General features: G+C 42.9%; 2 protein-coding genes across 2 annotated transcripts in view; both read right to left on the reverse strand.

The window, feature by feature from the left end:
• CEP85L (centrosomal protein 85 like) overlaps positions 1-18,255 on the reverse strand; it is a 228,405-nt gene extending 210,150 nt beyond the window's left edge. Inside the window, exon 1 of the mRNA XM_062186677.1 lies at positions 18,176-18,255. Coding sequence (XP_062042661.1) covers positions 18,176-18,182 — 7 coding nt within the window. The 5' untranslated portion in view covers positions 18,183-18,255. The remainder of the gene's footprint in view (positions 1-18,175) is intronic.
• The window catches only part of MCM9 (minichromosome maintenance 9 homologous recombination repair factor), a 216,631-nt gene continuing 208,598 nt past the window's right edge, over positions 18,226-26,258 (reverse strand). Inside the window, exon 14 of the mRNA XM_062186673.1 lies at positions 18,226-18,289. Coding sequence (XP_062042657.1) covers positions 18,261-18,289 — 29 coding nt within the window. The 3' untranslated portion in view covers positions 18,226-18,260. The remainder of the gene's footprint in view (positions 18,290-26,258) is intronic.

Below are 26,258 nucleotides of genomic sequence, written 5' to 3' on the forward strand. Positions count from 1 at the left end.
TTTCATTTGGGGGCGTCATAGTGTCTTCCTTGTTCTTGTTACCTCGGTTTTTGCGTTTGTTGTATGGCATGTTGGAGATATTTGGTTTCTTCACTGTGGTGTTTTTTCTTGTTACACTATGGGTCTATATTAAGTGGACTGTCTGCTTTCGGTGGAGCCTTAGAGGCTTGAGATAAGTGTGGACTGAGAGCTGTGTTTGGTTCCTCAGGGTTGAGGGTGTGTCAAAGATGACACTCCCAGGTTAGGCGTGGTAAATCTCTTTTTTTTTTTTTTTGCTTCAAAAGGGAAGTAATTCCGCACAGCGGAATGTAATTGGAGGTAGTTAGCAGGCAAATGATATACCCACAGGAGCCAGAGATCGGAAGCTCTTTCCCAAGGACCACACAGGGAATCTCTGCTGCCCTCGTTGTGGGCTCCAATTCTCCTGCAGTCTCCCACTGGATTGCCAAGTTAGATCCTAATCTCCTGTTATTTCACCCCTCCCCCCAGAGTCAGGTTTTTCTGCTAGGCTCAGGGCCGGTGCAGACCTGAGGTCGCCCTGCTTATGACGTATGTCCAAAATGGCGCCTGCTCTTTGTCTTGCTCGCCTTTGAGGGGTGAGCGGAGAGAGAGAAACTCGTGTCCGTATCGGTCACTTTTTTTTTTTTTTCCCTCTCTCTCTTCTAGTTAGCCTGGTGAACTTTTCCCCACGGAGTTTCAAGCCTCGTTCCCTCTAGTCTCCTCTTTCTGCTTGCCCGCTGGTGTCTGAGGCTATTGAGATTCGGCTCACCTCGCGTTCCAGCGTTGGTGCGTTGAGTCTGCCGCTGGTGTCCCGAACTTGGGCTCCCACGATCTCCACGCAGGTCCACTGTGAATCACTAGTTCCGGAAGAATTTCCGCTGCTGTTTCTTCCCCTACTCTTCCTTGACCCTGCAGTATCTCCACTTTTATTAACCTGTGTGTCTTGCTGAACTATCAATGTGCTCCTTCCTATTCCGCCATCTTGCCGCTCCCGCCGACTTTAATCTTATCCCAATCAAAATTTGTGCTTTTGAAATTTATATTTATTAAAGTTTTCTAAACAATTATAAAACTAAAAAAAGGAATATTAGACTGGAAAAGAAAATACAAATCCATTTTATCCAGTACAGTAAGGACAAATTTATGTCTTTTCTATGATGACAGATGATAAAAGGTCAAAAATTAACCTGCTACCCTATGGCTTGTTGGCCTCTTCGGCTGTGACACCATATTAGAGGTTCAGGATTTATTGTTGCTATAGCAACTCGAACATCCTGCAGTGAGAGTCAGCACTGGCTACGAGAAACCTACATTGTTGGGCTTGTGTATCATCTGCATTCATGCTTCTGTAGACACCTTGTTCATGAGACTATTGAGTGAGCACTTGAATGGATGGATAAGAAGACGGACTCAAATGTGCAAGATGGATCATCTCAGCCACCTATTTATTAAGCCTCCTCCACCACTTTTTGTGAGTGTATTGGCTAAGATATTTTTGCCAGCAACAAAATTAAGGTCTAGGACCGTTATTATTTCTATGTAATAGGAACTCCAAAATAGTGTTGTTGCAGAGGTGGTTGATTAGATAGCTTAGAAATTTTGTCAAAGGATCCAGACTCTTTCCATCTTTTTGCTTTGCCATCCTGATTATATTTTCTTAGTTTATTTCATGGTTTTAACAGCTTTAACAATTTGTTCACTTATTCAGGGAGCAGGGGATGGAGAGAGAGGGAGAGGGAGAGGGAGGAGAGAGGGAGAGGGAGGAGGAGGGAGAGGGAGAGGGAAAAGGAAGGAGGGAGGAGAGGGAGAGGGAGAGGGAGAGGGAGAGGGAGAGGGAGGAGGGAGGAGGGAGCAGAGGGAGAGGGAGAGGGAGACGGAGAGGGAGAGGGAGGAGGGAGGAGAGGGAGAGGGAGAGGGAGGAGGGGGGAGAGGGAGAGGGAGAGGGAGGAGGGAGGAGGGAGCAGAGGGAGAGGGAGAGGGAGACGGAGAGGGAGAGGGAGGAGGGAGGAGGGAGCAGAGGGAGAGGGAGAGGGAGACGGAGAGGGAGAGGGAGGAGGGAGGAGGGAGAGGGAGAACGCTCCCATCTTCTAAGTCACTCTCGAAATGCTTACAAACAGCCGGGGCTGGGTTGGACTTTATGCCAGGAGCTGGTAACATAATCAAGGGCTTCTACAAGGTTGCAGGAACCCAATTACTTGAGCCATCACCACTGTGTGATGGGGTCTGCACTAAAAAGAATCTGTATCAGGAGCTGCAACTGGGCATGAGCATCTTAATCTCTAGGCCAAACACCTGCCACCTTTCATGGTTTTAAGAAGGCTATAGCTGTTCCAGGAAACATATCTTTATATACAACCAACTGGAGGCAGAAGAACAGACTATCTTTTATTTTCATTTTAATAGATAAAGAAACTCTTACAGAACTCACTCAACAGTAGATTTCAATAATTTACTGACAAAAGTAAGTTGTGTGGCCCTGTGCAAGTCAAGCACTCAGAACCATCATGATTGCCTAGATTCAGTGCTTTGCCTGCTAGGGTAGAGAGGTGGCCAGATAGGCAAAGTTAGAGAGAGAGAGAGAGACAGAGAGAGAGAGGTCTTCCTATTTTCCGTTGGTCTACCCCCCCAAATGGCCACTACGGCTGGCGTGCTGCGGTGGGCGCGCTGCACCAATCTGAAGCCAGGAGCCAGGTGTTTCCTCCTGGCCTCCCATGCAGGTGCAGGGCCCAAGCACTAGGGCCATCCTCCACTGCCTTCCTGGGCCACAGCAGAGAGCTGGACTGGAAGAGGAGCAACTGGGACAGAATCCAGCGCCCCAACCGGGACTAGAACCTGGGGTGCTGGTGCCACAGGTGGAGGATTAGCCTAGTTGAGCTGCGGCGCCAGCCCAGCTTTCTCTTGAGCGTGGGGTCACATGGAGGGGGGGGGCCTAAAACTATAGGTAAAGTATTGAAGTTTTGTCCACAGGAAAAGGAAATGTCTGTTGGGTTGACATCAAATGTAGTGGCATTTATGTGAAACCCAAATGTCTTTAAACTGTGGGTTGACTTAATGAGACCCAGCCCCACACTTCCCAATCTCCCTGTCACCAAACCTCTGGTCTTACTCTTTTTCATTGACAATCTGACCAAGCCATTTGTTACTACCCGTCAGCCCTCTAACTCTTTCCAGGGAAAACTGAAGATGATAAACCACTCAAAACTATTCCATCTAGATTTTTCCCTCTGTGCCTTCATTCTGGTTGGACTGAGTAAACCTGAGTGGGACTGCAGCTCTCCACTTGAACAGCTTACCGTGCAGAGCTCATGTAAACTATGATAGACCTTTCTTCTTTTTTATATTTATCAGTTAACTGATAACAGAGAACTTTTCCCAAATGTGTAAATGTTGTTGGTGGAAAGGTAGCAGGGTGGCACAAGTAAGAGAATTAGAAAGATGAGCCATCGGCGTGTGAAACTTGAACTCTCAGAGCCCACTCAGATGCACTCACTTATATACTATTTCCACTTGGATCTGTCTGACTCTATAGCTGGGTAGATCAGATAACACTCAGTTGACGACAGGCAGCTTATATTGCATAGTGACCTGGTTTCTAGCAGGGCCTAGGAGCAAACCAACTGCTATTCCTTCAGAGAAGAATGGCTGCGCACTGAAGAACGTGCAGCTTTCCTGTAAACCTTGGTGTTTCTTCTGTGGACCCGGCATTTGCCTCTGAAACTCATTTGACTTTTGAATACCATCGGTTCCACTGGATCTTAAGGGCCAAGTGGGCAAGTTTTAACTTAGACCAGCTGGAGAATCTTCCTCTGGACCCCATTCAAAGCTGTCAGCCTTTCAGGTTATTCAGGAAAGGGACCTGAAGGACACAGAAAATATGATATATACTGATTCTAAAATCCAAAGATCACCATCAATCATAGTGCTTTTTTTTAGATGTAGGAAACAAATTGTCCTTGACATTTGAGAGGATAAACTTGCATGTCACATAACACTGGATCCTAAGAAACTTCATTGAGTTACCATGGGATTTATTTCCACTTTCTGGCATGCATGGTCCCAGTCTAAAATACTAGCCACTTCCTGCTCTCCAGAGCTCATCAGCATATTATCTTCACTGTAGCCCTGCATGATGAGATAACCAAATTCCTGTAGAACAACTCACAGCGCAGAGAATATAGAATTAATATAGTTTTAGATAAAAATATATTTGTTCCCTCTTGGACAAAATTGAACTACTTCTTATATTCTCCGTTTTTTGAAGAAGACTAAAAAGAATTCTCCAGGTTTACGCTTCAATCAAAATGCCACAGTATATGCTGATTTGTTTTTTATAAGGAGATTCCTTTGAAAGATCATATGTACTTGCAGTCCAAGTTGCTGCTTAATTTAGCCTACAGTTATTCCCTGCTATTCTCTAGGACTCAGCCGTCTTTGGCACTGACCAGGTGGAGAATTAAGTGGGGATCTGCTAGGAAGCACAGTGGCCCTCATCTCTATGATTTTCCAAGGGATGCAGTTAAAAAGATTTTTATTGAAGTATAACAGAATACTTTTTGATTGACTATTTTTCTGTGAAGTTAAGCTTTTGAGTTCTCACTAAGTCAGCCTTACCATGATAACTATGCTAACCTCCATTCTATAAGTCACACAGAGTCGGTATTAGAATTCTGCCATTTGCCGAGGTCATTTATCCTAGGATCCAGAAATGGGGAAAGTAATCCTGCAAGGTTTCACAACCTATTGAAATGCACCAGTTAGTGTTTAGCACGCTGGACCAGCATAAGTATTTTAAGCAAAGTCAACATAGGTCATTTTTAGGCACTTGCAAAATAATTGGAAAGGCTCATGAGACAAGTATCAGAAAGTTAACAACAAAACAACTAAGTTTGAGACCATAACACCAGAGCTACACACAGTAAGCCTGGAGTATTTTCCATTGCATAAGTAAATTAGACCCTCAGTAAGCTGACTATTTTTATCTTGGCAACTCCATTAATAAAGAGCACTTCTGGAGATTTTTGAGGGTTACATCATTTTGAATACCATTCCAGCTCTATTGATATTTCTATGGCCAGCATGCTTCCCTTGACTGTAGCAGTTGGTGCCACAATATGCCTTTTCCCCTGTTAGCATCACTATGAAATCAGGATCGTTTTACAGCGTTGTGTTGTTACCACAGGTTATGGAGAAGAACCACCAAAATGACTTTTAAGGAGCTGGGACTTGGCCACACTAAGCAATGCCCCAGCTCCTGGTATAGAAAATGTTTTCTGGCCAGCGCCATGGCTCACTTAACTAATCCTCCACCTGTGGCACCAGCACCCCGGGTTCTTGTCCCAGTTGGGGCGCCAGATACTAGTCCCGGTTGTTCCTCTTCCAGTCCAGCTCTCTGCTGTGGCCCGGGAGGGCAGTGGAGGATGCCCAAGTACTTGGGTCCCTGCACTCACATGGGAGACCGGGAGGAAGCACCTGGCTCCTGGCTTCGAATCAGCACAACGCTGGCTGTGGCGGCCGTTAGGGGAGTGAACCAACGGAAGTAAGACCTTTCTCTCTGTCTCTCACTGTCTATAACTCTCTCACTGTCTGGCTCTGCTTAGGAGAGGAGAGGAGGGGAGGGAAGGGGAGAGGAGGGGAGGAGAGGAGAGGACAGGACAGGAGAGGAGAGGACAGGAGAGGAGAGGAAAGAAGAAAATGCTTTCTGAGCATTACTTTCTCCATCTTGAAGAAGAAAACTGTTACAAAATAGGTGAGCAGGTCATGTGTAATATCTAGCCCAACATTCATATCTCTACAAGCTTTTATATTCTCCCCCCTATTATAACAAGAAATTTCTAGCTTCTCAGGTTTACCTGATATGAATGTTGACTTGAGCTGTTGAGAAAAGCTCAAAAGAACATATAATTTAAACAACTTCCAACTGCTTCAGCCAGCATATTAAATCCAGAATCTCCTATAAGTACATCACTATTGATAAATTCCATCCTGATAGATTAATTCTATAGTTGTGCTCTTCCTGCCTTGGACTATTACCCTCAGAATGCATTTATACAACATTCTCCATAGTTTACTGACACAACAGCCATCTTTCACATTCTATTCCTGGAATTGGCTTTGTAATTGATCTGAGGCATACACATTTCTGTCTGCTATGTGTCTCATGATCTTCTGGTGGGAGCAGGGTGTGAGAATTGACTGGCCTTGTAAAACCATTCTCTAGACTGTCTGCTGAGTGCATTGAGGACCTCTCAGACTACACAGAAACAGTATCTCCAGACAAGAAGTATCATTTTAACTAAAAATAATAAAAACGTGTGTGAAACATGTCTAGTGAGTCAGAATGTTTATTATATAGCATAGTAAGAATTCTAAATCAGTGATACGTGTAAGCTCCATCCCTAATTATTCAGTTTTCTTGTTCTGTCCTCTGTGTATTCTTTTTGTCCTCAATCTGTCCACAATTCATGGCACACAAATCCTCCCATTTCAAATCAGCATCAATAACACTCAGCAGGATAACAGCATCCACAGAATAGCTTTCAAAATTGGGTTCCAGAACCAATTACTAATAAGGGGTGGGAAATTAACATGATAGCTCAATCTAATAGGATTTACCCCAGTACATGAGGATAGATTGAAAATCTGGATAAAAAAATGCAGTTTCCACTAGAAAGAAGCAAGGATAAAAGTTCACCTGGTATAGAACATGCTGTATGGTGTGACATCTACTGAGTCTAAAAAAAATAGTCTTGGGGACCAGCATTGTGGTATAATAGGTAAAGCCACTGCATCCTCTATGAGCACTAGTAGAACTCCCCACTGCTCCACTTTCAATCCAGTTCCCTGCTAATACACCTAGATGAGCAGCAGAAGATGGCCCAAGTAGTTGGGTCCCTGCACCCACCTGGGAGGCCTGAAAGAAGCTCCTGGCTCCTGGCTTCAGTCTGGTTCAGCCAGCCATTATGGCCATCTGGGAGTGAACCAGCAAAAGGAATATCTTTCTCTTTGCTTCTTCCTCTGTCTCTGTCTGTCTGTCTGTCTGTCTCTCTCTCTGTAACTCTGCCTTTCAAATAAATCTTTTTTAAAAATATTTATTTATTTACTTACACAGAGAAAGAAGCAGAGGCAGAGAGGGATGGAGGGAGGGAGAGAGAGAGAGAGAGGTCTTCCATCTGCTGGTTCACTTCCCAACTAGCCACAACGGCCAGAGCTGTGCTGTGCTGAAGTCAGGAGCCAGGAGATTCTTCTGGGTCTCCCACTTGGGTGCAGAGACCCAAGGACTTGGGCCATCCTCCACTGTTTTCCCAGGCCATAGCAGAGAGCTGGATCGGAAGTGGAGCAGCTGGGACTTGAACTGGCGCCCATATGGGATGCCAGCTCTGCAAGTGGTGGTTTAACCACTATGCCATAGAGCTGGCACCATCAAATAAATCTTTAAAAAATGTCCTCTCGGCCGGCACCGCGGCTCACTAGGCTAATCCTCCGCCTTGCGGCGCTGGCACACCGGGTTCTAGTCCTGGTCGGGACGCCGGTTCTGTCCCGGCTGCCCCTCTTCCAGGCCAGCTCTCTGCTGTGGCCAGGGAGTGCAGTGGAGGATGGCTCAAGTGCTTGGGCCCTGCACCCCATGGGAGACCAGGATAGGCACCTGGCTCCTGCCATTGGATCAGTGCGGTGCGCTGGCCGCAGCGCGCCAACAGCAGCGGCCATTGGAGGGTGAACCAACAGCAAAGGAAGACCTTTCTCTCTGTCTCTCTCACTGTCTACTCTGCCTGTCAAAAAAATAAAATAAAAAAAAATGTCCTCTCATATCTACTAGAGAAGAATAATTATAATGTAGTATTTTTAGAGCTCATGCTCAATCTTGGAAATAAATGCATTTTTTTTTTTTTCATTTTTACTTTCCACGACAACTCTGCTTTGGCATGATAGGGCGTTCCCTTCCTAGTGGAGAGTCTATTTCTTTTATATCCTTGGCTATTTACACCTATTTAGTTGGATATGTGCTTACCAAATGACTACCACCTACCTGCCAAAGTAAAGAATATAATTCAATTTAAATGACAAAATAGGTTAAATGAAATAAGGGGAGGAGGTAGTGTGTACACCTTTTCATCACATCCACACTTTCTATAAATACACCTTTTGATGTACTTGTTTCAAAAGCATATTTTTTGAGATAAAGATATACTTTTGGAATGCTTAAGTACAGCTTTAAATACATGTTTGGAAGTACCTATACTTCTTAAAACAACATTTTCCAAATTTGGTGGCTTAAAAATGGTCACAAAATTGTTTATAGCCACTTTTATCAAGAAGTGGACTCTATTTTCTCCTTAAATTTGAGCTGGCCTTATAACTTGCTTTGACCAATAAAAAGCCATCTATTGCTAAATGACGGTTTGTGACTTCTGAAAAAGCCCTCAAGAGACTTCAGCAGCTTCAACTCTAGCCTTCTTTGGAATCTTGACACCACGTTAAGACTGAACTAGTCTGCTGGAGGGGCTGTGTGGAGGGAACCCAGGCATCCTAGTCATTAATCCCAACTAGTGGCCATCTGATTTCAATCAAGTAAGGCCAGCTGGCACCATGTGGAGCAGAGAGGAGTTGTCTCAACAGAGACTTGCAAAAATTACTGACTCAAGAATAAGAACAAATAAGTGGTCATTATTTTAAGCCACTAAGTTTTGAAGTAGCTTTCATGTAGTAATATGTAACTGATACTCTAAGCCTTTCTTAGTTTTCTTTTTTTTTTTTTTTCACTTATCTTTCTATTGTCTTTTTAGTAGGGTTTGTTGAGGAAGCAGACTAAAAAGAGTGTGCTGTTATTTGACAACATTTGATTAGAAATAAAAAAAATAGGTAACTTAAAAAACAGAATAACTTAAACACTCAATCCTATTCTATGTCAAAAAAGCAGAAATAAATTATAGACCTGTGTGGGGTGATAATATAAGTAACCCCCTGCATTTCTGTAAAATATGATGTGACTTCGCTGAGCAGGGATGGAGAAAATAGTGCTCCACTCCTCTTTACTACAACACCTAACGAGCCCCTAGGGATGGATGGCATTATGCCATGTGGGAGGGAGGTACTTTTGGATGATGGTTAGGTGGGGGAGTCAAGGTGAAAATGGGGAGGTGAAGGTTCCATGAATAAACAAGATAAAATTCTCAAGTAACATTAAAAATGTGCATTTAACTTTATCCCAGCATTCTTAAGATGTCTATCATGTTCTAATGAAACTGTATCATTTGATAATGATGTGTATAATTTATAAATCCATGTATCTATGTTGAGCAAATGCTCACAATTTTTCCATTTGCACATGTGAATGATCAGAAACTGTGGAGGATGGGCTAGAAGTATGGTTGCCCTTTTAAGAGATGAGGTCTCAGCCGGCGCCGTGGCTCACTAGGCTAATCCTCCACCTGCAGCGCCGGCACCCTGGGTTCTAGTCCAGGTTGGGGTGCCGGGTACTAGTCCCGGTTGCTCCTCTTCCAGTCCAGCTCTCTGCTGTGGCCGGGGAGGGCAGTGGAGGATGGTCCAAGTACTTGGGTCCCTGCACCCACATAGGAGACCGGGAGGAAGTACCCGGCTCCTGGCTTCGGATCAGCACATCGCCCGCTGTGGCGGCCATTAGGGGAGTGGACCAACGGAAGGAAGACCTTCTCTGTCTCTCTCTCACTGTCTATAACTCTCTCTGTGTCTCTCTCTCTGTCTGACTCTGCCTGGCAAAAAAAAAAAAAAAAGATGAGCTCTCTACTTGCCATGCAACATAAATGAAGACACACATGCCCCATGACAAAGGCACTGGGAAATCAACACACAACCATCCGTAGCGAATGTTTATTGACTTACTCTGTGATATGATGGTGGAGTAAACTGTTTAGAGGAAACAAAGATGTTTTCTTGCCTAATCCTAGGTATATCCAATTATCTTGGGGCTACCCTTTTGAGTGATGCCTTTGGGTGATGCCTGATGTTATGGTCTAAAAATCTGTTACTTTAGGATCATTCGAAGGGTTTACACCTGCTATAAATATGTCCCTGGAGTTATCTTGCCTACTGGATCATTTCTGAGTGACCTAATCAGACTTGTGTGGCTTGGCGTGGTTTTTAGCACCTTGCCTAGGTTCCCTCTAATTTCAAGCAGAGGGTTTACCACCCTGGGCCATCTTACACCACCCTTTGTCTGGCTGTGTCCACTGTAGACATTTTCTTACCCTTTTGGCTATTTGTACATTTATTCACTTACTCGTTTTCCCCAATTATTTTTATTCATCATTTACTGGTTTTTAAGTATCTACCACAGCCATTTTCATATTGTTCCCTCTTTTATGTGTCATTTTCCTCTTCGCCTTCTCTCACCACCACCACATCTGCTTTCCTCTCTTTCATTTTTTTCCCCATTCATTTGTTCCCTGCTGTTCTGTTTTCCTTTGTTCAATACAGAACATTGGCTGGAAGCTTCCCTGTTGCTAAGTAACCACATCACCCACGCACACCCTAACCCACTCTCAACTCATTTCTTCTGCTTTAATAAGCTCATGGGGCCAAGTGATCTCTATAAGAAAATGAAGGGTACTGCTGTCTTCTTTTCACAAGTCAGGGATGTATACCTTCCCAAACCCTCCCTCTTTGCACTAGATTTTGGTTTCTTGTTTTATTGATACTTCAACCCATGCTGTAAGATGACACTAAGAAAGTACAAAACATCCCTTTGAGCTTACACAATTTATAGAAGAGAGGAAGAGATACAATTTCTGTCAATGGAACTGTAGAAGAGAAAATGGTTGAAGTTTAGCTATAAGGCATGACATGGGCTCATTAAGGGCTTGTGCATAAACCCCGAACCAAATCCATCTCTCCCTAGTAAGAAATTTCCACTACAAACCCAGTTAGCTAGAAAGTCACTCTTACAGACTTTCATTTTGTTGAGTTGTAAGAAGTTGTTAATGGCATGTTACGTGTAGTTTGCACAAAATAAAGAACAAAAACAATGCAAGAAGTTATTATGCAGTTTTCCAAATTCCAGTCCTTTTCCAGACACCAATCTGACATGGCACTTGTGCCAAAAGCATAATTGGAGGTGTGGCAGCCCTTCACACAGGTGTTCTTAAGGGATTCCAAGTCCTCTGGCACATTTTAATCATTTAATGGGAATGGTAACTCCATATGACACAACACTAGCACAGAGGCACAGGAGATCTGAAGAAATCTCCTTTCACCCTAGCAATGCCATAAATAATTTCCCTCCCTGGTGTGAATTCTTTCTCTGCCCTTGTGCATTTATGCAATGCCTGGGAGGCCTTCTTTGCTAAGCCCACCCGGCATTGTTGCTCTCAGCTTTCTGCCTGCAGTTAGCACTGTGCTAATTGGTGGTGTCGGGAGCAGCCCTGCCAGTAGTATTACAGTGTTTCATGGAGGTGCCTGTCCCAGATCTTCAGGTACAGCTCTTTGTATGGGAAGGACTTGAATCCTGCCTGTAAAGTGCAATACATTGTGTCACACTGAATCAAAGAACTCAGAAACTCAGACAAGAGGGTTATTTTTTATTTCACTTTCTAGAGAAAGGGAACAGTAGCTTTCTTTATATTAAGGTCCAAGTTCACCTGCAGTCAAAATCCCAGAAATGACATTCCTGTATTTCTATCATTATCCTGAAGTACATACTAAGCAAGTAGAGAAAACCTTCAAGAGCTTTTTTTGGTCAGGACCTGTTCATGTTCTGAAAGTGGAATCCCCGTGAAACTACAACCACTCTAAGGCATTCTAGGAATGCCTGACCAGGGCTGGAATTGACAAACTACTGCGATCTTCTAAAACAGAGCCCCTTTGAGACCGTAGGTCTTCTGAGAGGCTCCGAAAGTTTTAATATTATTTCAGTTTTTATTTTAAGGTAATCTCATCTAATGAAACATGTATTTGAACTTGCTGGAATTTTTATTTCATATTCTGCTTATTTTAGGCAACAGAATTTACAAAATATTCACTATCTTTCAGAATTCAGTTCTCGTTGAACTCTTCTCTTCAATCTAAGGTACCAGTAAACACCACTATGTCATATTAACTTCACTTATTTACACTTCTATACATTTAATTCCCTTTTCCCCTTCCATTCTCCTCACCGATGTGGTCTACGAGGTAACAGTTCCTCCTGTCACTGAAAACTATTCTTCCTTCCCAGAACACAGACTAACTTTGCACCTAAAACATCTACATGGTGATATTTACCCAGTGTCCTGGAGGCATCTCGCTTTTTTGACCTCTCAAATTGAAGGATCCCTCTGTTCACCTCAGCCACACCATTATCACGTGGCAGAGTTTCACGAATGACACAGTGCAAGTTTTTCTTCCCAGTCATAACTCCTTCCTCTTCCAGCTTTGATTTAGCTACTCTTCACACACTTTCCAACAGGACTTTCGCCCATGAGTTCAATCTGTATTCTTTCCCTGTAAGCCTCCTCCTGTCCAGTCTCTTTAACTGGGCTCCCACAATCCATCTCTTCAACCACTTCTCTAGTATCTCGATTTCATTTCCCTCCCTCATTGGCCTGGCAAATGTGTGACCTTGAATGAGCTCATCTTCATGTCTTCCCTGTCTGCTCCCAGGCTAATGAGGTCTCTGGGGAAGATGACATACATGAGTTTTATTCCAACTCTATGGCACAGTGCACTGGTCCCTCTAGGCTGCCCACCTTCTCTCCTGTTTCCCTGTCATATGCATCCCCATCTACTTTTCGTAGACCATCATTCATTCATTTACTCATCCATTCCCAAAATGTTTACTGCATGCTAACAGTAACAGCATGCTGCATTCTGGGAGATAACTGTGAGCAAGACAGTCAAGGTCAGCTTTCTCAGACTTCTGAAGGTCCAGCCTGGAATAATGAAATGGTAATAATCCCAGTGAAATGCTTCATTTGGAGTTAATGTTTGGAAAGAATGGTAAATCGATGGGATACTTACTATTAGGAATGGGATAGGATGGTTAGGGGAAAAAAAGGAAGGCAGCCTGGAGAGACCTGGTGCAGAACAGGGAAGACATGAGACGAACTCATTCTCGGTTGCGTTTTACCATGCTAATGAGGGGCAGGAGTTGAGATACTAGAGAAATCTTACCAACAATGTAGTATTTCAGATTTAAAAGTATTACCCTATATGTGGTGCCTTTGATAACAATTTCTTTTCTAAACAGATCATGTGACTCTCCAGAAAACTATTCAACAATTAAAAGGGACCCACCTTCTCCAAAACTGCTTGTGTAGTTTTCCGTAGCTACCTAAAATACTAACCTGCCAACATTTAGTTATTTCTACTTTTTGTTTTTTAACAAGGTAGGAATCAAAAATAGAAATATTCTGGTTTTTAAATGTAAACATTACAGAAGTATTCAGAATAAAATGAACTCCCTCACAACTCCTCCTCGCTTTTGCATTCCCACTCCCTACATATAATCCTGTTAAGATGTGCATCCATCTAGTTCCCATTTCCATGAGTTTATACACATAAAAATGTTTGCAGAGCTACACCTACATGTCCAAACTGTTGAAGCTGCATAGTTAAATAACCTTTTAACAAGGAAAAAATTATATATATACATACATGCATATAAGAAAGGTGTATCTTCCTTTAACTTGAAATAAACTTTATTACCTAAAAAAAACAAATCATTTGACCTACTTTTGATTTTATTCAGCTATTTTCTATAAGCTGATAAGAAAGCTACTGGTTAAAGAATGTTAATGATCCACAGAACAACACAAAGAACTTATTTCCTGACTCAATGTTTGTAACAAGTTATTTTGGAAATTAGGGAACTCAACAGAGGAGATCTGTAGGGACAGATAAGGACTCTACCAAACACTTTTATTACAAACTTGGTGTTTACCTATATGAAGTGTAAACTATCTTTGGCTATTGATATCATAATTTCCAAAAATGTTTTTAGTACTATAGAAAGTCATAACCTGTAGTTAATACAGGAATGACAGATAATAAATTGAACTAATTGAACACGTAGGGACCAATACTCACTGGGTAGTGTCTCAATATTTTTCTTTCTTTCCTGTAGCTACGGTTTAGATGTTGACCATTTCCTAAGGACTCCCATGTTAAAGGCTGGGTCTCCAGGGGAGAGCTGTTGGGAGGCGGTGGAACCTTTAGGAGATGAGGCCTGGTGGGAGGTCCTTAGTTCTCTGGGGATGTGCTCTCAATGGGAGTTCTTGAGTGACCTCTTGAGTTCTGAGAGGGCTGTTGAAAAACCCTGAACTTGGGCCCTGCCCACTGTCTCTGCCTCCTGGCTCATCATGGAATACCTCCTCTTGCCAAGAGTACCTCACCAGAGCTAAAGCCTGTACCACATGATTTGGGCTTTGAATCTCCAAAACAGTGAGCAAAATAACCTTTTTCTCTTTATAAGTTAGCTGTCTCAGGTATTTTGTGACAGTCAAGAAAAATGGACCTAAAGTAATTTATAACTCCTGTGACAAGAATTCAGTGCAATTTTTAAATTTGACCTAGCTTTTACAGTTGCTGTTTGTTTGTTGCAACAAAACAAATAATAACTTCTGATCGTTTCTAAAGACAAAAAGCAAGTCAATTTATTCCACAATGTGCATAAATGAATGCAGAATTTGGGACAGGATTATGCAGTACATATTCTACAACTTAGTCTGCTGAAATCCTTTATGTAGTACCTATTTATTTACCAGGCTTTTAAACTCCTCATTCGATTCTACATTGAAAAAGCACTATAATTCATTAAATAACTTTCTTTTTATTTAATTTTATTTCTTGTTATAACAAACAACGCTCTAATGAGATACTTATGCATTTATTTTTCTTCATATATATTAAGTATTCTTGTAAGATATATACCTAGAATTAAAATTTTTAGGTAAAAAGGCCTATGTTTGTTTATATGTATAAATACAAACTTTTACATGTTAAAATTGCCAAAGCATACAAAAAGTTAATTCACAGAACAGCAAATCTAAACCAACAAACACAGATAAAAATATTCAAATATATTAATAGCCAGGAAAATAAAAATTAAACAATGGGATATTACTTAATGGCAAACATTTAAAAGATCAATAAAACCTAATACTTCGGCCGGCGCCGTGGCTTAACAGGCTAATCCTCCGCCTTGCGGCACCGGCACACCGGGTTCTAGTCCCGGTTGGGGCACCGGATTCTATCCTGGTTGCCCCTCTTCCAGGACAGTTCTCTGCTATGGCCTGGGAAGGCAGTGGAGGATGGCCCAAGTCTTTGGGCCCTGCACCCGCATGGGAGACCAGGAGAAGCACCTGGCTCCTGGCTTCGGATCATGAGATGTGCTGGCCACAGCGGCCATTGGAGGGTGAACCAATGGCAAAAAGGAAGACCTTTCTGTCTGTCTCTCTCTCTCACTATCCACTCTGTCAAAAAAAGAAAAAAAGAAAAAAAAAACCTAATACTGGTGGAGATGTGGGAAAAAGAGTTGCTTTAGCATTTTTGAAAAGCAATCTGGCTACATCTGTTAAAGTTATAAATACATGTAAACTTTGACCAACAAATCTATGAACTATTAAAGCCCAATCCCTTAAAAATAGAAGGCCAAAGGTCAGAATATATAAACAAAGCTGTTTTGGGCAACGTTTATTTCATTCTACAAATATTTATTAAAAGTTTGACTTTGTTGCCTTCACTTCAAAGACAAACAAGGCCCAGGGTCTGCCCTTCCAGTTTGCTCACAGGCTGTAGAGGAGACAGGTAAATGCACAATAGTTGGAGTTCATGAGAAAGGTACTGTGGAAGCAAACCTGGCCTAGGATGGAGGGGTGTAAAGACTGCACTGAAAAGCAAACTTTTGGGAGTGTAACACATAATATGCTTCCAAGACCTTTGATTACGTTGTGTAGGCCAGGAAAGCTGAACAGAGTAAAGACAGTAAAGGTACTTGCGCATGGGGAACACATGACCCACAAACTTGTCAAACAGGTTGGTGTCCGTAAAGTCACACGTACTTGAATTTTTGCAGTGGAAATGGAGACAGAATATGAGGTGAATAAATGAAAAAATGTATTTCCTTTTAGGGAATAGATCTAAAGAGTCTATATTTAAATGGTAGACAAAGTGCTCTTTTGCTCCTATGCCTCATATGCAATACACTCTTTAAAGATGTTTGCTGAATCAGCACTGCGGCTCAACAGGCTAATCCTCTGTCTTGCGGCGCCGGCACACCGGGTTCTAGTCCCGGTCGGGGCACCGGATTCTGTCCGGGTTGCCCCTCTTCCAGGCCAGCTCTCTGCTATGGCCCGGGAGTGCAGTGGAGGATGGCCCAAGTGCTTGGGCCCTGCACCCCATGGGAGACCAGGATAAAGCACCTGGCTTCTGCCTTCGGATCAGCGTGGTGTGCCAGCCACAACGCGCCGGCCACGGCTTCCATTGGAGGGTGAACCAACAGCAAAGGAAGACCTTTCTCTCTGTCTCTCTCTCTCTGTGTCCACTCTGCCTATCAAAAAAAAAAAAAAAAAAAAAAAAAAAAGATGTTTGCTGAATCAAACAAGTCATCATGGGATGAGCATACTAACCAAATTTAGCTCAAACTTAATCTCAGTCAGTAATGTCTCCCACTTGAGACTTTTCCGCAAACAGACCTTTGTCCTTCCCTTCTTATTTCCTCCCTTCCTTCCCTTCTCCCTACTCCCCTCCTTTCCTCCCTTTCGTTTTTTTTCCTCACCATTTTTCAGAGGAAAGACTGCAGTCAAAGTGGAGTTTTAAATCCTGTTACCCTCATTTTGACCCCATTATTTCACCAGTTAACGACGAGGCAAAATCATCAGCTCTTAAATCATGAAGTGTAAAGGCAAAACAACCAGTGCTGAGCAATCTTCCAAACATGACTGCTACACAGGAAAAGAATAGCTAACATGCAAAGCACACCCACAACAGGCAGTTCTTCAGAACCTGGTAATGTAGGACAACCCCCGTTCCGTGAGAAGCAGATCTCAGGAAGAGGTTTTCAGCCAGCAGAGAAACAAGAACAGCGTGTCTGGAAGGCACATTTGCTCCCTGACTGTTGTGAACTGAGGCAAACATTAGCACTGGCTCTTTCATGCAAAGGTTGGGACCTCCATAGAATAATGAAAATGTTCCCAGGAGTTAACTGCCGCCTGGCATTGCTCCCATATCAACAGCAAAACAACTGCATAGCAACCTACATTTGCCCAATTCCCCACTCATTCCTGCTTGTCCAGGGAATACAGCCCTGTAGACCCTGTCTGCTTGGTGAAGTACATCAAACAGGAGTGGAGTCTATATGCCAAATCAGGGAGCCACGCTTGCTGGCATTTCCCAGCGCATGCTGCTCACCACGTGGCTTCCTGGAGCGCTGCCTCTCCCCTCCCCCATTTCCTCACATGCAGACAACACGTAACAAACATTAGCAAGTAGGTGTGTGTGAGCTCCCAACTGCCCAAGTGCCCTTTAGATCCAGTGACCTGTATTTTGAATCGCAGGAAACACTTTCCAGTTTGTTTTCTGCATTCTCAGAAATACAAAGAGTTCACAGCAAAGGCAGAACAACTGTCACTTCCGAAACAAAGAAAAGCCACTCTACAGACTGCTTTGCAGGGCCCACTGGCCATCTGTTCATTTCCTATGGCAGCGCTGCTCTATCTGGCACTCCAGCAATGGGGCCACTGCACAGACGCAGACTCGAGCGCTTTCCCTCTGTTCCAGAGCATGTTCCCTCGAACTTTTTCATCTGCTGCTAAGTAAGAAGTAGAAAATATTATTTATAAAATAAAACTAGCAAATGACTCACAGTGAATAAAAATAAAGCAGGGTGCAATGTGTCAGCATCTTTAAGATAAAAACAACATAAAATGCTCCACGATGGGAGAAACAACTCACTTTTTCAAACCTCCTGAAGGGACGTCTTCAAGTGATAGGCAGGAGATGGGTATGTGGGGGTTAAGTTAAGCTCAAGTAAATTCAAGAGGCAAGAGCACCAGCCTCATCATGCATATTCATAAGCGGCAACCTGAGCTCCAGTGCAAAACCACAGTGTGACCGTGTTTCCTGCACACTTTGCATCCCACACTGCCAGGAAATACTGCAACACTGAAGAGACTGTGCCTTACCGTGTAGCATGGTTCAGAAGAATGACAATTGTTCATTGACAACTTACGGCACATATTGACTGGATTTTCTCCATAGGCCTTGTGACAGCTCGAGAAGTACCCATCTGTCAGGATGCAGCTTGAGAGCCATCATCATGCTAGAAAGAATTTCAAGGCTTTGTCTACAAGAAGCAAAAAAGGAATATGGTTATTAATTTTCAGCCTTGGGTATTTATTATTAATACTCTGATGGAGAAATAGGTCAGTGTAACACACATGTGAAGATAATGGCTCTCCATTTACTGCTTCTTTTCTCAAAAGACTTTCCACAACAAAATATTCAGAGTCAGTCTCACTGCCAGGTAATACAAACCAGGAGCCTTGTTTGACTGGTATTGTGGTTTAGTGGTGAGTGTAGCTGCCTTCCAGCAAAACCTGGGGAGGCATGTACCAGCTCTTTCATTCATTTGCTCAACAAATATTTATCAAGTGCCACTATATGTGTCATGTGTGTATACACTGGGAAAAAACAGTGAACAAAACAGATAATAGTAGTGTTTCCATCATGAAGCCAATGGCCAACTGAGTGATTCATACTGCAATGCTGTTCTAGGGAAGAAAACATCTTATACACCTGTCACTGAAGGGCCTACACCATTTTGTTTAATTTATTTCAAATGCCCTTAATGAAGAAATTGGTATGTGTACCCATAAAGGGTGTGGGGGGGAGAGGAAATATAAGTCACATTCAGATTCAGCAAATGAACTGAGGAGATGATGCAAAAAAAAATGACAGAAAGATGTACTTTTATCATCTAGTGAAGATAGAAAAGACAGTAGTACTGAGAAATACAAATGAACACTAATGCAGATGGAAAACCCCAATTTGTTCTCATAGAAAGGCACAATACACCACCAAGGTGTCAACTCTCTTTACTTTAATCTACACATTGATAGAAGACAAAAAAATTTCATAATGATATTTTGAAAAAGATAAACTGATTCTAAAGTGTGAAGAAAAATCTAAGGGGAGAAATTGTGTAGAAGGGGAGGTGGCCCTGCCAGATACTGAAATACAGAGCTTTAATAACTAAAAGTGAAGTACTAACCCATAAGTGAATACACAAACAATGGAATTGAATTAATTGTCCTAAAATGGTTCCAAATGCATTTGGTGATTTTTGAAAAAGATTTATTTATTTGAAAGGGAGAGTATGAGAGAGAGAGAGAGAGAGAGATGGCTACAAAAATCAGGTCTGGGCCAGGCTGAAGCCAAGAGCCAGGAACTCCATTCCATTCTGTCTTCCATATGGGTGGCAGGAGCTCAGGTAATTACCCCATCATCTACTGCTACACAGGCACATTATCAGGAAGCTGGATGGGAAGCAGAGTACCTGGAACTGGAACTGGCACTTTGATATGGAATGCCAGCATCCCCAGCGGCAGCTTATACCACTGTGGCACCACACCAGCACCATATCTGGTAACTTAATATCTGATCAACCTGGTGCATTTCCCATAGATCTGTTGACCTCATTAGCATTGTCAGCTCTGCTGCATGGTCCTCTGCCTCCTTCTCATCAAGAGGATTGGTGCAAAACACAGGCCCTTAGCAAAGAACCGTTCAGGAGTAAGAAAGAAGAGGTGGTAAGACACAGAGGCAACCATCCTACTACACCACTTATAGTTTGGTGACCTTGAAAACACACTGAAGCTGTGCTATTTTGTTTGCATTGTCTATAATATAGAATAATAAAGTCTATCTCAAGGCATTATTGTGAGGATAAAATAACTTGATAAGTGTGTGTGTATCTGCCTAACAAATAACAAGTACTTAATAAGCCTATCCTAAATAGCTTAATGGGCATCTTAACTGTGGGTTGATTTTCTTAAACAACTTGTTTGTTTACAGACAGACACTACTCTCTAAAAATCTCAAACCCTTCTTTTCTACACACATGTAAATAAGAAAAGGAAAGAATTTTTTAAGCTTGCTTCTTTTAGAATCAATAGTTTTGTTACAGCAAAAACTCTTTATAAATCAGATTAAGTTGTTGAGTGGGTTGATGAAATCCAACAAGAGAAATTTTTGTTATGTAGCAGAGGAAAGAACCCTTGGATTTCAATATTTGGAAGGAAAAGTTGGAAATTTTTAAAGACAGCCCTGGATTGAGATTAGGAATGATAGAAACCTGCCTTGTATATAGGGACTACCTGAACTCCAAGTGCAATGTTGAACTGGAGAATTAGCTTTTGCACTAAAAAAGCTTGAACAATTCATGGAGGAAGGTAGAAATACAAAATTGTAAGAAAATTTGAAATCTCCACCTTTTGCTGTATTGTACAGCTCAGTACCTAATCAAAGGCTAAAAGGATGATGATGGAAGTTTTTTTTTTTTTTTCGTTAAACATGGAAATCACATATACTCTTGGCAAATTTCATGACAAGTGGCAGTCTTGAGCAGTGTTGGGAAGGGATGAAGTGGCATCATTGGGTGGAAAGCAAGAGGCAGAATGGTCTATGGAAAGCTCAGAGATGGGAGGCAATCTAAAGAAGGAACAGTAAAGAATCTGATGGCTCCAGGAAGGCCTACAAAGTGATGAATGAGAAATAAACTGGTAGAGTGTTTGCTGAATAATCCTGATTTAAATTTGCCAGGTAAGTGATGAAAAGAGTGATTGCTGCTGGCCAGGATGGTTTGAATATGGAAGGAGCTAGAGGCAGGAGGCCAACAAAGTTATTCCCATTGCCCAGATAGAATGCTTAAATCCAAGCTGGCTTATGTCCATGGGAGTGGAGACAGTGCATGGTTTCGAGATGTCGTGCAGAGCAAGGAATTGTGGATTTGGTGATTTTCTGGAGAAAATGCTAGAAGTGAAAGGTCTGACAAGGTTCAGCATACACAGGATGCAGGAAGAACAGAGTCGTTGACAACAATGGGGATGTTCAACTTCAGGGAACATTTATAAGGAGAATAGGAACAGAAAATAATCTGATTTGGGCTACATTTGGCTGTACATGGCAATCAACCAACATATGACTCAAACTCAGCCAGAAAAAGGATCAAGATTTACATTCAGAATTCTGAGCAAAATAATATTATGCTGTTCCTTTCATCATGAAGCTGAAAGTTTTCCCTTTATACAACAGGCACAAGACGCATTTATGAAGGTCATGCTTATTACTGACCTACATTTCCTGTAAAAAGGTAAAATGTATGTTATAGACACCAAGAAAAGACTCTTTCCTCCCACCTCCTCCTTCAAAGAGAAAATAGCAGAGGAGCACATTTTTGACAGTCTTGCTAACCGGGGAAACATTTCATGCAGCATCGTCAGCTCCACCATCTGTCTCGGCACAAAGTTCACCAGCTGCTGAATTAATGAATGTTCTCTAGGTCATCGTTTTGGTCCTTTCTTGGATATTGGTCTTTGAGAAGCTGATATGTTACTAGGTTGCTGTATAGACTCCCAGATGGACATCAGAGATGGGACCACAGCTGGTTATGATGTGAGTATAGGGTGTGTGTATACAATCAGTATATAGGTCACAATGTTGCATAAGAAAATCAGCATAATTATTTTCTCATTCATACTTCACCTTTTATAATTATATTGATCATGCACCTGATTTACCAAATTTAATTAAATAATCTTCAGTTACATTCCTTTCCCTCTTCCCACACACCAAAGGTTGTCCTCTTGAGAATTTTCAAAAGAATTTATTGCCTTTTCAAACATCTCTAGCAGTAGAACTATTATTTTCCTAATGAGAATATGAGTTTATCAACTTAAACAGTTGTTAATCATTGAGTTCTCTCTCATCCCATATTGATGGAGAATATGTCATTCTTTGCAAACCTCTATAAGGTCTATAGAAATGAAGGCAAATCCAAGAGAGACCCCAGAATCTTTTGAGAACCACAGAAAGGCACAGCTGTCCAGTGAGATTGCATAGAAAGCCAACGTGGTGCTTTCAACAGCATTAGCTGCTCCTTAGGGGATGTAAAAGCAAAGGGCCTAGAGTCCAACAGCCCCGAGTCTGAATGTTGCTGTGTGATATTCAGCAGGCTACTTATCATCTATAAAACTCAGCTTAAGCACCTCTGAAATGGATATAATAATACTCATCTTTAAGTGTTGTTAGGAGAGGAAATGAGAACTATGTGTAAAGAATCAGCACAATGCCTAATATGTAATGACTACCCCAACATGGTACTTAAAATAATTCCAATATTGGTAATAATAATAATTGCCTTACTTTTATAGGGTTCCATCACCACAAGGGGTTAAGATAAGGCTCTAAGGGGCTACTAATGATTGCATTCCTCACTTGTCTGCCAGAAATGGAATTTCTAACTCTTCTAACACGAAAAGCATCAGCAACTAAGGAACCAAAATGCCATTTGGGTATAAACCTCTTCAAAGGAGACTGTGATGGAGAACTTAGGGTTTTTAGTTAGAATACCTTGACAGTTAAGCCAAACGTTCTTCCTTCTGTCAGGAGCCTAGATTCTTCTTCTATAGGACATTCATTTTCTTATTTTAAGAAACCCCAGGGGAGCAGACTCTACAACTTCCCTTAGTAACCTATTTCTACGTTTAGTAACTGCCCCTCTGATTTAGATTTTACTGATTTTTGAATCCATTGTGCTTCAGTGTAAGGACACATTTAATTCTGCATTTACTGATACCTATATTGGTATTGAGTCAACTTACAGCTAGAAATATAGACAAATGTGTTAACTGGGAACTCTAAGTATGAGCATAGGCTCTTGACAAAGGGATGAGTTAACATGCAGGAGACAGTGGCATTGTTAATATAATCAGAGACACATTAGCAATGTTTGCTTAAAGACGAAGCCCAAGTTCTTCCTTGACAGTTGTTACATACTGACTTGTGTGACGTGAATCAGAAATGAGCAGTGCTTGGAAAGCCAGCAGAATGAAAGGAACTGCCATCGGAGCTGTTTTCTGCTGAGTTTTGTGCTCCTCAGGCCAGCTGCATCCCAAAAATTTGGTTTTCAGAGCGCTGACACATTCTCATTAGAAGGTGCCCCTTTCTGGCCCAGCACTGGGGATGTCTTGGCCTTTTGTGTAGTGGCCAGGATTAATCAAACAGCCACCCAGCCGCACATTCCCTGATGCCAGCACCAAGGTGCGGGTGACTGTCCTTTCATTATCATTATGTGGTGGAGAAGCAGCCGTGCAGGGGCCACTGCTTTGCTAAGGAGACTAGAAAAGCAGTGCTAAAAAGGGACTTGCGTGGGGTCATCCCATGTGCACAGACATACACCGAGTCACAGCTCCTGAAGTGTGCTTTTTGAACCATGGTCCCTTGGGCACTCCCTCTTCCACTGCAAAAGAATAAGGGGCCAAACGTGTTCAGAAAACATGAGATAGAGAGGGGGACTGACCATGAGCCAAGGGGGCATACACTCACTTTGTTCTTCATGTTCAAACCTCAGAGAGGGGACATGGTGGGAGGTGGGGACATGGAGATCTGAGACATATATGGCCAATACAATTTCCCAGGATGAGCGTGTGCGTTTGTCTCCACTTGAAGTTTGCTTTGGAAGAGCAGATGTGCCTATTGTGGTAGGAAGAGTTGTGCATGGAGGTCAGAGGGCCTCTAGAGTCAATAGCCTGCCACTTACTGAGCCTGAGTAATTTCCTGGAGGCTTCACAGGCCCAGTTTCCACCTGCCTGTGACCTAGACCACATCTGAGACTGCTCACTAGTTACTGCACCTGAATGGATGACAAGCACCAGCCTGCATCTCTGCGTGCTCAGCACGCATTAGATGCATACCACCCAGGGGGCTGTGCTTTGCCACTCTACCTCCGGTTCAACACTCGGACCTGGCCTTCCTTCCATTCCAATTGCACAACACAGAGCAGCTGGAATGCACAAGGGCTGGAGGCCAGCAAGCCACAGATATCCAATGGGGTGCATGTGCTCTTGCCACAGTACCTGCCAGGGCATGGCGGCTGCTGAAGTCTGGCCCAGTAAATGCAGGAAAAGGGAACACTGAGAGCAAGGTTGTTTGGGTGTGGAGTTTGTTTTCTTTCCTTTGTTCTTTGGAGTTCAGGCTCATCTTCCTGGCTGGTTCTTTATCTGAGCCTGTTACTTTTGTCCCAGTCTAAAAGGACTACCGTTCTGAATTTCATTTCACTTTCTCATTTTCCCCTTGATCTCCTGTCTTTCCCTCCTCTGATCTGATCCCTTCTCTGTATTCTCATCCATTTGTCCTTTCCTGTTTCCTAAAGTTCTTTTGAAAGCGTCTGCGCGGATAAGCACATTCCCCTTTCATACTGCTAATTAGGGGGGCTTCTCTACAGGAGAAACTCTCCACTCAAACACCCACAGCTACCCTGCCAGCCTCAGCAGCTCAGGCTGTTTCACTGGGGAAATAGGTCTTGCACCATAAGCCAGCACACACTCTTATAGACAGAATCGTGACAATCTGCCACAGAATACATAGAATTCTATTTGCTTCTATTTAATTTCTTTTTTCTGTATTCTTTCCTTCATTCTCCCAGCCAAGCTGTTATTCACCCACTAAGCTGACCTCAGAACTCATTACTGTCTTTCCTGCCCTGAGACCTATACTCAGGCACACTCTGTGCCTGCCTGGGGGAAGAGGCCCCTTCCTTCATTTTCTCAAGCATGCACTATCTGTACAGCATGAAAAACCTACCCTCCTCTCTGTTCCCGCTGCCCCCAGCAGATAATATTGAATTACTCCCAGGCGACAAAGACAGAATTCTGGACAATGGGTCTTTAAGGGATATTGTGGGACCATCTTGGGGTTTCTCATCATGATGCCCCAGTGTTCTCTGCCTCCCTCCCCTTTTCCCTTCTTCTCCTTCTCCAAACAAACAAACAAAAAAATCTGAGGAACAATGATGCGGCAGGCAGAGTAACGCTCCACAAAGATGTCCATGTCCAAGAAGACCCCAGGTCCTGTGACCTTGTTTGAGATGTTGATGGCAAGGGGAAGTTAAGGGTGCATGTGGCATTCAGGTTGCTAAAGCAGCTGAGCTGGTAATGCAGAGAACATCTGGGGTTATCTGGAGGGGTCCATTGTAATCACAGCGTCCTCACAAGTGAAAATGGGAGGCAGGAGAGTCAAGTTCAGAGTGATGCAAGACTCCACCTGCCACTGCTGGCTTTGACTCCACCTGCCACAGGCCAATCCTATAGAAACTGGAAAAAGCAAGAAAACAGTCTGCCTTAGAGCCTTGAGAAAGAAAAACAAGCCTCCTGGTGCCTTTGTTTTAGCTGGATAAGACCCATGGCAGACTCCTGACCTCCAGAACTGTAGATGGTCAGTGTGTGATGTCTGAAGCCACCTAAGTTTGAGGCAACGTGCTTCGGCAGCCAGAGGAAATGAACACAGATCTGTGCTCCTGGTCATTCACAACTCACTGTAAATCAGAGCAATTCTGAGAGCAGGATTACTTTTATTCAAAATTCCTCATTTCTTCTTAGAAGGCCTGTCCTTGGTATTGTCCTCCATCTGGGAAAGGAAGAACAGGCAAAGATCTGGCCTTTTATGGTACTCACTGACCTGCTGGGCCACTGAGAGCAGGGAGGCTGTCTCAGTGCTGGGGAACTGGGTGGGGGACTAAGATGCTGAGCAAACTGGGGGCTCCTTGGAGGGCTGGTTCTACCCCCTGCCCCTCAGCAAAGATCACAAAGCTCTATCAAGCTGTATATTGAAATTTTATCTGATTTTTTTAATGGATAAAGATAGTAGTCACTGTGCCAAGATCTAGGCTGGCTAAGCTGGAGGACACCATGACCGCAATCCCAAAGCCAAGATTTGCTTAAGCACAGAACTGAGAAGAGGCGTACGCTGAGTGCTGGTCTGATCCCCTCTTGGGCTGGGCCTGGGCCTTCTAATTCTTCTTTATCTCCTTCACAGTTGGATTCTGTTACAACTGTCATTGCCGGGGCACGTGGCCTTGAGAAAATAAGATCCCCAGAGGCAGCTTCCTCCTCAAGAAAATACTGGCCCCACGCAATTCAGAGGCTTTGACTACAACATCCACAGCTGGTACTTAACCAAACTCTTGAAAGACTGCATGGGGATTTCTTTGCTGGTTGTTATGGGTTAGATATTATTTGGGCATCACCCAAAGGCCC

This window comes from Lepus europaeus, chromosome 3 (genome assembly GCF_033115175.1).
Source record: "Lepus europaeus isolate LE1 chromosome 3, mLepTim1.pri, whole genome shotgun sequence".
Taxonomy (NCBI): domain Eukaryota; kingdom Metazoa; phylum Chordata; class Mammalia; order Lagomorpha; family Leporidae; genus Lepus; species Lepus europaeus.